The sequence below is a fragment of the Desmodus rotundus genome, chromosome 12, assembly GCF_022682495.2.
Source record: "Desmodus rotundus isolate HL8 chromosome 12, HLdesRot8A.1, whole genome shotgun sequence".
NCBI lineage: Eukaryota > Metazoa > Chordata > Mammalia > Chiroptera > Phyllostomidae > Desmodus > Desmodus rotundus.
In genome coordinates, this window is record NC_071398.1 from 96,808,070 (window position 1) to 96,822,094 (window position 14,025).

The 14,025-nt window shown below is 45.2% G+C and overlaps 1 protein-coding gene across 5 annotated transcripts in view; it reads right to left on the reverse strand.

Annotated features, from left to right (window-relative positions):
• Nucleotides 1–936: 936 nt before the first annotated feature.
• DNM3 (dynamin 3) overlaps nt 937–14,025 on the reverse strand; it is a 381,825-nt gene continuing 368,736 nt past the window's right edge. For 2 of the 5 annotated variants that reach the window (XM_024553410.3, XM_045189554.2), the window contains one exon: nt 4,134–9,627. In XM_024553410.3, coding sequence (XP_024409178.1) covers nt 9,558–9,627 — 70 coding nt within the window. In that variant the 3' untranslated portion in view covers nt 4,134–9,557. Of the gene's footprint in view, nt 1,118–1,140; nt 1,959–2,154; nt 2,200–4,133; nt 9,628–14,025 lie in introns of those variants that run through there. The other 3 variants (XM_053914861.1, XM_053914862.2, XM_053914860.1) reach the window with 3 other exon arrangements.

Here is a 14,025-nt window from a genome sequence, read left to right on the forward strand (position 1 = left end):
GGTGGACATGAAGGGAACACAGCACCAATTCCTGGTGAAAGATCCCGGTTTTTATTTTCCTGTCCTGTGGTTTTCTACCTTAACACGCTAACAGGAGGCGCACTCAGCACTGGCCTCACCCAGTAGGAGACACTTTCAATTCTAACGTAGACCATGCACACCTTCGAAAAGAAGACTCTGAATTAAATCTCAAACCTTTGGGAAGGGTCCAGATCACGGGTCGGGCAGCATGCGGTACATTACCTTAATAACAAACATTTTATTTGGACAAATCTTTGGGTGTTTTTTTCTTCTAATGATAGCTTAAAATTTCAGTGATGCAATTACCACTGGAGGATTAAGGTGTAAAAAGTTCTATTTCTCCCCCAAACTCACAGAGATTGCATATGTCCAGTGCTTGCCTTACATCGTTCCGAAGCTGTCTTCTCGAGGTGGCAACATCGCCTTGCCTTGTACTTTTATTCGGAATGATATTTTCCCCCCTAAATTTACCAAAATACAATGTGTGAGGTTTACGTGTTCAGGACCAACAATTTCTTCCATGATATCACATATTTTACCTCGCACAGGAGTCTTTAGAAAAATAATAAAAACAACAAAACTTTTTGCGCAATAATAATAATTATTAATGGGATTCTTTTGAGGCAGGTTGACACTAATCAGTCTTCTTTTCTATACTCTCAGAATTTTTACTGCGACTTTTCAGAGTTCTGTTGGAATGTCTATTTCAAATAGAAGATAGATTATTATTCACACCAAATAGCATCTTAAATCACAGTGCTTTGAGAACTTAAAATTAATCTTTTTTATTTTTCAATTTAAGCTTCTTAAAAGATCAAGTTATGTATTTTTCACCTTACCTGGTTTTGGTTGCAAAGAACTCTTAATTTGGGTCTTCTTTGGAAAAAAGAAACAGAACGCATTTTGATGGTTTTATATGCAGAATAAACTTTGTTTTTATTACAGATGTGGATCAAAAATAAAAGCTTTTATGTACATGGGACAGACAGTGCAAACGAAAGGCTTTTCAACACCACGGATGGACAAGCTGTTGGAAAGGAAAGGAGGTGGATGGTGGGGTTAGGATGGTCGTCCCGGGATGGCAGGAGGGGGCCGCCTGGGGAAAACAAAACAAACAAAATAATAAAACGAAAAACACAGAGGCAGAGGAAGAAAACAATGTCTGAGTTATTCTAAAACAAATCCAAACAAAAGCATGCAAAATTATCCCATGAAAATCACATTCAAATCAGACCCCAAAGGCATGCAGCATGAGGGGACACGGGGGAACGCCAGGTGGCAGTTAGCTGTTCCCTGGGCCATCAGGAGTGTGCCAGGTACGAGCCATCGGAGTCCACGGGTGAGGAATCCACGCAGCCGTGTTCAGGAGACCCGGGTGTGGCACCAGAGCCAAATACCTTTACAAGCCGAGGGTTTGTTTCCCAGCCCCGACGTCGGGACATTCTGTTATTTCCCACGATTTTGATAAATACTGTGGAATCTCCAGAGTGGGAGAGGGAGTTGATATAGGAATACGACAGGTGAGATTTTTTCAAGATGAGGGAAGTTAGAAGGTGTACAGAGATCATCAAATGAGCTATGTGATCACAATGCAGAAAATGTCAGGATTGCGGACAAGGATTTGTAAGTAAGAATTTGCCCCAGGTGAACATCCGGAGGTGCTACCCTTTCCGGGGCCAGGGTGACAACCAGGTGAGGCCTGGTCCATGGTGAGCCCGGGACTGTGTAGGACTTCCCCCTGTCTCAGAGCTGGGTGCCACTGAAGTTCTGATGGGCTCCGACCTGGGTGTGGGCTAAAGGAGCTCAGGTGTGCTGCTCTCTCGGTGCCCCTAGTCTGGCTTGCATCTCGCCAGGCCCACGGGCGTGGGATCAGGTTCTAGAGCTGGGCTTCATTTCGACGTCAGCTTCCCTGGACGTTTTGCTGCCGGAGCCCAGACCTAGTAAGTAAACTCTCTAGGGCTGAGCACAGCTCTGGGGCAGGCCGAGGGCAGCTTCCCCGCTGGTTTCCAGCAGGATCCACAGGTCAGTTTCCCCTTTCTAACAAATCGGAGACAAACTCCACCCCAGTCAGTGCCCTACTCTCCGGGGGACTTCTTGGGGGCCCCTCATCTACAGGCCCAACAACATACTCACTTCGGTCTTACTCTGGTAACACGTCAGTGAGTAGAGCAATGAGGTCTACAAAAAAACAAACACAAAAACAAACTTCTTTTTTACCTTTTCTGAGATATTAGTGGAACCAAACTGATGGGGCTATTTCTGAGCATTAAAAAAAAATAAAGCAAACAAGCGAACAAACAAAATGATGTTACCTTCACCTAACTCCACAGCCGATTTCTCTCCGGTCTAGTTTCAGCTGGCTGCAGTAGGGAGGCCCCCACCCCTGGCAATGATAAAGGACTTGTTATTGGTCCTAACCTTTCAACTGGGGCGGGGTGGGGGGTGCTCTGCAAGCCTTTAGCTGTTGAGCTCCAGGTAATGGGTGACCCTGGGATTTTCCTGAAGAAAGTGTAATTAAATTCCAGGCAAGTTCCATGCGATTTATCACCTACCCAGCAGACAGAAACTAGTCTGGAGTTTGGAAGGGGCTGTGGCACCCTTTCATGGCCTCAGCGGGGCTGGGGACGTGAGCCGGTGCACGGGGCGGTGTGTCCACCATGCTGAAGGGCCGTTCTGTGCCCACTTGCTGAAGCACAGTCCTGTTTGAGCCAGCTTGGTCTTCTGGTGCAGACACAGGGCCCGAAACGCCACGTCTTGGAATGTAGGGCACCCACGGTGAGAATGTTGGCTTCCAACCTCAGAATGACACCTTTCCCCTTCCAGTTAACCTCTAACTTTCCTCCCGGTGCCGGAAAGGCATTGTCGATGGTTCAGAGTCCGTGCTGTTACGATCTCAGCAGTTCGGGTTTTGCTATGTCTTTTCCAGATTTTTCTATAGTGCTTACACCATGCTCAAGTGCTTGAAGGCAAGTCCTGAAAACATTTCGACCTTTTATATGAAGGGTTTCAAAGGTGCCCCATGCTGTTGCCGCCTCTAATGCAGAGGTCAGAGCGCCCTGTGCGATGCTGAGTTGCTGACAAATTTCAAAGCTCAGTGTGGTAGTTCGCTGTGGTGGCAAATCTACCCAATTGAGGGGATGATTTCAGGTTACACCTTCTTTTTTTAAAATATATTTTTTAAATTTTTATTTACTGATTTTTTTGACAGAGAGAGGGACAGGGAGAAATAGTGATTTGTTATTCCATCTACCGATGCATTCATTGGTTGACTCTTGTATGTGTCCTGATCAGGGATCGAACCCACCACCTTGGTGTATCAGGTGACGCTCTAATCAGTTGAGCTACCTGGCCATGTTACACCTTCCTGAACTCTCTGAAAAGTAACTTCACAAAATGGTTTGGCCAGAATAGGATGGTGAGGAGACAGGAAAAGCTGTGTGTGGAGCTTTTAGTCATCATTTCTCAGGTACATGGAACCAAGAAACCTTAGTGCGTGTAAGCCTTGTTCAAATCTCATGGAGGGCACTTGGGGAAACATGTCTCCTGCATGTACCCCCATGACTAGGTGGCCACAGCATGAAAGGGCACCAATGAATGGTCTTCACCGTGACCGTGGCAGGTGTGTGCTGGGCTGGGGAAGAGGGGCAGCAGCCGTGGAGCCCATGTGTTCCTCGGGGTGCTGTGCAAAGACTCCAGCAGAAAAACAAGAATCTTGAAGACTAATTGAGCAGCTATTTACACCGGTGCCAGTTCTATTTTTAAAAATGCAAATGAACATTTGCCACATAGTTACAACAAGGCCCTTGGTTTTGGTAATTTGCATTTGAAACTATTCTGAATATAGACTTGTACACCCTCACCTCCCAATCCCTCCTCCCCCCAATGTGCGCAGCACAGACCCACCCCGATCCCCTCACCAGCAAGAAGCTTCCTCTGAAGGCGAGGAAGACGTCAGTTGAGGTGGGAGAGAAAGGACAACAGGGCGGCGGGAAGTAACGCAGCAGCCCTTCCAATGCGCCTGTTCACTGTGGGTGGATCCTGGACACAGGCAAGCAAAGCAGTGCTTCCCTCCCCCACTCCTTGTCTCTGCTGGCGGATGGCATGTTCCGGGATGAGGCCTGCTGGTAGGGCCTTGTTTGCAGAACTCTCCATGCAGAGTCTGTCTTTGTTCTCCGGGACCACAGTTAGGACAAGGATGCATGTAACTACTCAACACTCTTCCAGTCTCTTAACATTGGGGAAACAGAAAGCGGCCACTTCTCCACCAAATGCCGAGAGAGGAGGAGGACAGCTACTGAGTTGGGAGCTCAGCACTTTCTGTAGGAAATGCCTTCGGTGGACCTAACATTTGGGCCAAGTATTCTTCCTCCTTCCTGGGGTTTTCCAGGAACACTTCCTTTTCAGTAACAAAATGTCACGGTGCCTGGTGGCAGGTGTCATGTCACACCCTCCAGCTCTCTAAGGTTTGGACCCTTCTCGAACTTAGGCTGACAGTGACTTCAAATCAGAAATAAAACGTCCCCCACTCTCCTGCCTTTGATGGTTCCCATTTGCTGCCTTCAAAAGTCTCGCTCTCCCCCCAAATTAATGACAGTAATGCCAAACGTTTTCAATTTCCACGTCAGTAGTTCTAGACCAATCTGATCAAAAGAGTTATAAATATTTAGACATCTCATAACTTGACTGGTATGCATAGAAATGACTTGGATACATACAAAAAAAATGAGGAAGGGGGAGTCCTTCAAACGTTATCATTTATTTCAGGTTCAGAAATACAGCTTCACATTTTCACAATAGGTACATGTGACCTTCAAGAATGATACAGGCTTTAGGACCTGGCTTCAAAAATTCCATGTACAGGGTCCATCCATAAATCGGCATTAAGAAACCCCAAAGTGCCCAAAAGACAGTGGAAAGTATTCTGGCTCAAATTAATCAAAGATTCAACAGAGGAGACCAGATTTTGCTTCTGTCCACCGCTTCTCCATAAAAAAGGCAAAAGAAGGAATGTGAATGAAAAAAGGGAGCGAAAATAAACACAAATGAGCAAGCAAAACCCAGGCTGTACACACACGATCACACACAACTCAAGTAACGGTAGACTTCTGGTTGGGAGGAACACTTCTCATCCAATTGGCAGCAGACAATGCAAGAGGACAGACAGGGTCATTTTTATCATAATTTTAAAGACATTACATAGTGCGCGAAGTTTGAGGAGTTCAAGGGCAACAGCTAAAGAAGGGGATGCCTTGAGCTGAGCCGCGTGTGCGACCCAGGCCAGAGAGGCGGGAAGTCTCACCAACATCCCAGTGTGAACAGGTCTTAGACTGTCCTTGAACTTCCTGTCTCCTGTTCTCACACACTCGCACGTTCTTGCACAAATACACCAACAGAAAAGCTTATACTACAGAGCTTCAAAATATTCTTCCAGGTCGCAATACAGAGCGCCTCATCATTTTAAACACAGCAACTGGACAGGATGACTTCAGGTGACTGAACACAGCTGAGCTTTTAGGAAAGGACTGAGTGATGGAGTGAGCCAGTAATCATTTCTCTGAAATCAGCTGGATGCATCCGTGTTACACTGAGCTCACAGCTATCAGCCCGTTCAGTGAAATGATGCAAAATTCACAGCTCCCGTCTCACACGTTACCTTCTTCCACTGAGCTCCATAAGCAGAGACCTACTGCGTAGAGTTCATTCTCGGGGCTAAGGAGATTCCTGTCCACTCCAAACGATGATACTGTTTTCCAAGGAAAAAATGTTCCCCTGACAAAGAGGACCGACGGCCCACCTCCAAGGTGTTAAGAAACTTCGTCCCTGCATTTTTAGCCCATTTACTCAGAAGGATCTGCTTCATTTGTTACATCGCTGTAGCCCTCTACTTTATATTTTTTAAACAATTACTGTAGAGAAAGGATGACTATGTAGGCCAACTTAGCTTTTTAAGATTGAGCGCAACAGTCCGAGGATAATTAGAGACCCTCAGGGTAGGCTTCCGGATCTCACGCTTCTGATCGAACTACACGGGAAAGGTGATTTTCCCATCCTAGACTGCAGTGCTGTGGATTTAGATATAAATGCCTGTGCATGTGATTCCACCACGTTGTCATGGTAACTCTTATCTTTGTGCCTCTCAGAATGAGTTCAGTCTGGAGAAACTTTCGGACACCTCACGTACCCTGGGAATTGAACCACTATTACCATGCATTACAGCAGATTCTCCAAAGCTACCGCTTGTCCTGGCACGGTTTAGAAAACATGTTCATACCCACACATACAGAGCACACGCATACATAAATATTTACACCCATCCACATACGCACATGCACAGGGCACTCACACTCACACTCATGCTTGTGGCATTTTAACAAGTGCTTTTAGACCTACCTACCCACGGGGCACAAAATGCACGAACTTACAGAAACAAACGCACTATGTGTATACTGTTATACATGAAGACACATGCATAGAAAACGTGTTCGTACACGGAAAACATCAACAGGTATCACATACTGGTATTAGGTCCCACTTCCTACTGGAGAATTATGGTTAACGCTATACTAAAAAGTCATAAAATTAATCTACATGACTACTTTTTAACCCTAAATTCAGGAGGCTTATAGTTATATCACAGGAACTGGTTCCGTTAGGACCAGTTTTGGAATAGGTGCGTTTGTATCTAAACACCTAGGCCATTCGATAATGGACCCCACTGCTCTGCTATGTTACGAAACACAGCTGCAAGCAGTATTCGGGAGCGTCGTTTGGGTAGATGATTTCTGGAAATGCGATAGAGCTGTTCTAAGTTAACACTATTTCAATAACCTGTCCACGGTTGAGTACATGGTTATTCCAATGAGTCAATAAGCATGCAAGATTTAGCATGTGACATTAAAATAGATTTACCTATCAAATAGATAGTTTATTTTTCCAAACCCTGAAACACTGTATGTTTTATTTTGCTACACTAGACACCACGGAGCTTGGTGTGTTACGCAGACCACCCTGGGGATGGGAGGAAGTTACACAGGACGTGAAGCAGAACGGGAAACACTCAGAAAGCTCGTTAAGCTCCCTTCCCTCCTGAGGGCCTGATAGGAATGCTGCTTCCATTCCTGACTGCCGTTCGCTTTGACACTGACGCCTCCCCTTAGTGGGGTGCACACCCGCCGGGGGGGTGGGGTCGATGCTCATCACAGGACATTGCACTGCGGCAAACTGAACATGTTCTCCAACGTGCCAGCTGAAATTACAGGGGGGCCTGGGTCCCCTCAGAAACAACGCAGAAGTGGACTAGGACGAAAAGGGACCCACAGGAGAGACAGCTGGGACGGTGAAAGTGTGGGATGATAATCTGAGAGCAGGGGCCACAGAAGACAAATGCCATTGTTTACGACTGCATAAGATCAGGGGAAAGGAGCTTGGGAAGAGAATCTCCAATTTTCTTTGACACTGTTTGTGCTGAACTAAGAACTCACCCGTGGTTGTCCACGATATTTTCCTTGACCAGAAGGACAAATACAGCAAAGCGCAAACCACACAGAGCCCAAAGCCAAACCCTGGAGCATATACTCCATGAGCTGTCTCTTTTTGGGAATTCAAAGGAAGAAGCAAAGGGAATCTTTCAGAGAGGGGATTTTATCAAAAGATCTCACTGTAGATTATTTATTTCACTCTGGATGTTTACTTAACATATTTCCACTTAGCTGTGACACTATTTTTAAAATATAGTATGTTTCTTGCCCATCTGCTCCCTTCACAAAGTTAATTTTTTTCCAACAGGAAGAAAAATGAGATATGAGAAGATTTAGGATGGCGATCTTTATACAATCCCTTGTAACTTAAAAGTTGAAATGCCCTTTTTAATGAATCTTGAACTCTCTGATTTTTGCCTAAGTGGGCTAGCTGTACCCCTTTAGAAAGAGTTCAGAACAACGCCGTTCAGCTCGGCGACCTCTCTTTTTAACAACGGCTGAAAGTTTTTACTTCGTAGTTTATGGGTGTCTGCTTTGGGTATAAACTACACAGGAAATTAAAGTGAAGTTAACATACAAATCATGTTTGCTGCTTTCAAAGGGAGACGTTTCAGTTGGTGAAACCTGATTTACTTCTGCGGAGTATGAAATAGTGTCGCGGGACCCTATTCAGTGATGACTTGGTCTGCTGCCTGGGAACAGTTAGCAGACCAAATTCCAGTTGGCTTCTGGCGGTCTCCTATGCGCTAATCATCTGGTCCCAGGTCGTCCAAAACTCAGCCTCAAGGCTGAACTATTAACCCCCAGGCTAAAGGGCTCTTGTAAATTTCAAAAATGTTAGAATTTGCCAATTTGCTTTAGATCTCCGTGTCTTAATACCATTCTCTGGAATGACCCGGATAAAGACTCCGAAGTTGCATAACTATTAAAAGTTGTGAATTCTGCTCTTAAACAAAACAACTTTTCTTTTCATTCCAGGTCCCTATTCTTTAAAATAGGGCTACCCCATAGGAAGGCTCATGATTTATTAAGAAAGCTTAGAATGGACAGGAAGTTACCTTGAGCCTGTTTTAAAGGTAGGCTACCTTTTTACATAAGAGAATTACGTGTTAGAGAAAGAGAGGAATACTTCTGCCCCAACCAACCAAATAAACAAATAAACTGGAGTCGGTGTCAAAGCGTAGTCAGCCGTGCCTGAAATTAGGGTGCATCTGAAAAAATAAATATTTTCCATGTCAGCCTTCACTGTAACCTGTGAGGAAGTGATCATATAAATGAATGAAGAAATTACATTTTCCAGATACTTCTAGGGACGTGATGTTTTGCTTCTTCCTGAATTCTCAAATTAACTAGTCAAATCTGCTGGACGACCACAGGAAAAGCAAGCTGTTGAATGAGCTGCCAGCATGAGACAAAAACACTGGCCTGAGGAGAAGCCTCTAGAACAAGCAATGCATTCACTTTTCCTTTGCGAACTACCTTGCCCTTCTGGAAAAAGCTTTCTTCTTAAGAAACCCTGATTTAAAAAAAAAAAAAATCACTTTCCTAGCGGTCTTATGAAATAAAGAGGAAGGAAAGGATATAAACAGGTAATTATGGAGTAGACAGAAACCTTAATAATAAACAGTATCTTTTCTGTCAACCAAAGCAGAATGTGGGAAAATAAATACGTATGGCTTAGGTCTAAGCCCACCATCTGAGATCTCTTTAAGAATTATATTCAGTGGACTCTCTGGAAGGAAACCTGGGAAACTTGTCCATTGTGATTTCAAATATAATCCCAGGGTAGGCACACGGTCCCCAAAGCGTAGGGCTGCCACACAAACCTACCTGGGTGGGCACAACACAGGGGGCCTCGCAGACTCAGCGGTTCTCGAGAGTCGACCCCCAGAAGGTACCATGAGCAATGCAGGTGAGTGACGGGTGTGTTAGTACAACAGGTTACTTGCCTACGGATGTCCACACATGTGTGACTACTCATGATTTACCGCAACGGCTACCAAGTGCATTGCATTCGCACGGTGCGTTAGTAATGAGCTGCCAGGCCAGACACTTCCTTTAGTCTAACAGAGAGGACTCTAGCGGGCGGATTATAGTGGGACGAGTTGGTGATGGGGGTGGTCTCCGGCTAGAAAGAGAGAAAGAGAGCGGTCAAGAGGCAGGTAGAATATCGAGCAGAAGGTTGTCCCCAACACACCGAGAAAGAGCCACCACCCGCATGCTTCATGCAGACAGGCCAGCAGGACGGGTTGCCACCTGTAATAATCCTGACACTGTTCTCTCTCATTCACCCAGCATTTCTAAAAAGAAAAATGAGCACTTTTTTCATAAGCCAATCTTTCTGAATATGGAAGTCATGCCTCCCAAAACTAATACAAATAATAAATTATTGAAAAGTCATCTGAAATACATTGCACATTTCTCAGCCGATGGAGTATGATCCCTTGGAGTTAACTGTACTAGGGAACTTAATAAGGCACACTCCAGGAACTGAGAAGTTTTGAATTTTTGCTTCCCTTTATGTAATAATCTTTTTCTCCCGTTGGGATGTTAGTGATCACTTCTCACTGACTTTAGCGATAGCTTTCTCCACTTTGTTCCGTATCTACCTGTAGTTTGCAGGGTACTAGCAAATCAGAAGATCAAGGGTTTTGGAGTTCTCAGGGTGAGTACTTGAGTACCTGAGCGCTGAGTATTCAAGTACCCGAGTACCTGAGGATCTGTCGCATGACCCCTTGTTCCCATTTTGGGTCCTAGACATCTTATTGTTAGTAGTAATTTTGCTCATTTTCTGGTTGGTGATGGTGGTTCTGATGGCTGAGGCTGCTGAATAAACAAACTCAGGGTAATGTAATATTCTTGTGCCCGAAGATCTCAGCTTGAGCAAGTAATACTCCTCTTCACTCCCTGAACCCCCCCATTTATTTCCTAAATGCATTAGTAAGTTTTTGTGTGTGTCTTGACTTCACATCTTGGGGAGTGACTTTTATAACCAACAAAATTCAACAAATTCTACAAATGAAAACCTTTCTTCTTGATAAAACTCTCCCATCGAACTGTTTCAGGGAGACCCCTTCTGGGTGACTTGAAATTTTCTCCTGGATGGGAACACTACATTGATCGAGTTAAATGCCCTTCCTCAGGTATGAAGAGAAATTAGAAAAGTTAAAGAAAATGATCATGACGTGTTAAGAAATCACAAAGCTATAAAATAAAATTAGAGCTCAAGGAAAACACTGAAGCAAAAGGGATATTGTTGCTTCATGGTAGAGACACCGATCCCTTAGGCGCAAACTCGCAGATATCGGCAGAGTTCCTTTTGCCTCTTGCACCTAAAACACGTCTAAGTGGCTTAGAAGAGAGGTTTCCTTGGGAAGGTGGATTCCAATTTAACGTCTCATACTAGTCTTATTATTACACGAGTACTCACTTTTTGAACGTGTAATGGGGGATACTTTATAGGCACAGTAGCAAAGGTAAACCGATCAACACTAGCTGATTAACTGGAGTAAACAACTTAGTCATCTTCCTGCAGAAAGGCTATTGGCTGCTGCGACCACCTGAAATGTTTTGGCCACTCCCTGCTGGGAAAAATCCTCCCATAATCCCCTTTTTCCTTATGATCCTGCCAAACACACCTGCTCTTTTACTAGCGGAGTGCTCCTTTTCATGTAAAAAGGCCGTATTTGTTTAACGAATGTCCTGAATCTTGAAACTGCATCATTTTTCCCTTTGACGTGACGGATCTAGAGGCCAGAGGTCATGTCCACTTCACGTGTTTCATACAGTGCTTAACATACTGTTATATCTCGGTGTCCTTTCGCTCATTGACTGGAACTGATCTTCCTCCTTTATAACCCACCTTGGTGAAGTCATCCCGACCTCCCGCCCCCATCTTTGCACATGGCTTCTCTCGCATATCCACACGACTCGGTATCACGGTGAATTCTCATCAGGTGTATGTGTCTCTCCCCCAGTGAGAAATGGGCAGCGTCTTACTCATCTTCATATTCCTGCAGCGTCTCTCTTAGTGCCTGCCATTCAGCCACTGAATGCTGGACACCTGAGTAAGTGGAACTTACTCCTAAGGTAGGAAATACCGAGGAAGCACATCCCATTGCGGTATCTGTCCATCTTTCCGTGAAATAAAGGTATCTGTTAGTAAATGCTGCTGTCGAGAAACAGCCCACCAACCAAACAACAACTGCAGTGATGTGTAGAATTTAGACCCTTGGGAACTCTGCCTATGAAAGTATTTGACTGCTCAAATTCTCTAGCAGATGCTTGAAATAAATACTAAATAATAGGCTTCCTCACCTCAAGGAGTTTAATATTCATGTAACCTATAGAAATGTATTCTTAGCAACTAAGCAGTTACTGGAGGGCAGGGGAGGTGGTGGCAAGGGAATTGGCCAGAATTTGAACTTCAAGAAGGGAAACTATGCTAGACGATTCAATCACAGGTAGACCCAATTAGGGATCTTATTGGAAAAAAGTGGATCTTAAACGAGCAAGTCAGTGACAAGCAGAATACAGCGTGGCATGGGGGACTGGAAGTTGTCCCGTGCACATGTGAGAGGCCGGACCGAGGACTGTAGCCAAAGCCGGGAAGGAACGCAAACTGGGTTCTCTTCTGGTCCTTTGTTCTCGGCTCCAATGTCTTTCCTCAGCCCGTCCTGACCAGCCCCCCCACCCCCCCCGCCGCCCCCAATCGCTTCACGGCACTTCACCCTGTTTCTAATTAGGCATCGTTTTCTAGATGAGTGCCCGGGTCTTCCCAGTAGATTCCTTGAGAGCAGGGACCACATATTCTACATTTATCACACGTCCTGGGCATTTAGTGTGACATGATGAGAAGGCGGTGAATAAATACTTATTGAATAACGGACGGACGAGTGTGTGAGCAGCGCCTGAACAGAGATGGTTAGCCAGGGTAGAGTAGAGGCCATGCCAAGATGAGTGGGTTTGAGGAGCCCAGGAATGTCAACCCTGGGAGGCATTTGTTGGAGGCTTATCTTGGAGGCATCGAGTTTATGCAAAAAGCACCCTGAATCAGAAGTCGAAAGATGTGGACCGCAGTTCCAATCACCAACCTGTAAAATTATTAACCCGCTAAACCCGTCGAAGCCTCAGCTTCCTCATATATGGCACAGGAGGCTCAGACCAGCAAACCTGAAATGTGCCTTCCAGTTATGCATCATCTTCTGTACGTATTGCGTGCCTACTACGTGCACTGCATTATGCTGCAGGGTTTTTAAGTACTCCGGCTCTGTTCCTAGCAGAAGACAAGGGGGACACAACCAACAGGCAAGGAGTTTTACTAGAGCAGCCCATTTTCAGTGGAAAAAATAGGGCAAATTTTCATAATTCAAACCCTGAGACTAGGTTCCAGGGCCTGAAAATACCCTGCGGTGGTTGAAGCAGGGGAACATAGGGTTTTTACCGCAGTACATAAAACCTGAAAGTCGTTAAGAGAATGCAGATCCATCACGAGGTTAAAGAGACCAGAAATTAAGTGATGAGGATTGAAGGAAAGAATTCAACGCTGGCCATAGAGACGAGAAAGATTTTAATACTCTGATGGCCCCGTAACTTCCCCTCCCCAAGCCTCGGTCGATGCTGAGGGGACAAGAGAAAAACAGCAGCAAGGGGCCATCGCAGGAGGAAGCCCAGGCAGGGGACCGGCGGACACAGCTTTTGCCCGCCATGCTCAACACCGTGTCCCAGGTCGTAGCATGGTCTTTGGCTCATAGGTTTTTTTTTTTTTTTTTTTTCCAAATAAATAAATCAGAGAACCTATCCATTATGAGCTTTACAAGGGAGTCCCTAGGGCCTTCTATTGAACACGTACAGCAGACCTGGGTGGTGATTTGATGATTGAAAGAATGAAAGATAAAATTTCCATTGTGCCCTCCCAAAATAATTAGGACATCTTTAAAATATGCCCACCTCCAGGTTAAAGGAACCCACCTACGTACTTGGTAATGAAAAAAGTCCCACAGAGCCCCTCACCCTTCTGGAAGAAAGGGGCATCCTTTCATTTCTAAAACAATTGGCCCCCAATAATCTGCATACACAACCCCACCAGGAAGCAGTTCAGGAGGCGCGTGAAGTTGCTTGGCCTGAACTCTCTTAAGCAATGCTAAGCTGTGGGCCAACTTCAACACCAGAAAAAACATCCAAGGTTCACCGTCAAGGTTGATTTCATTGGTCCAGTTCCGAACCATTCAAAGAGTTTCCAAAGACGTTCACCTCCTGAGACAGTTTGTTTTGGGCAAAGCGAAGTAGTTTGTTTTGTACCAAGTTTTCCTCAGCTGCTTTGTTTAGCAACGGGCTTCATTAAGTAACCCCTCCTATTGAAATGCGGCAGCTTGCCTCACTTAGTGTTTATTGAAACAGTGTTGTATGTGGGCGGTGTGTGGTTACCATTTCTGCTTCCAAAGCAAAGGGAAAGATGGAATGCCTGCAGTCGTGTTAGTAGCTGCAGGGATGGACCGTTCACAGTATTTCGGATGAGGATGACTTT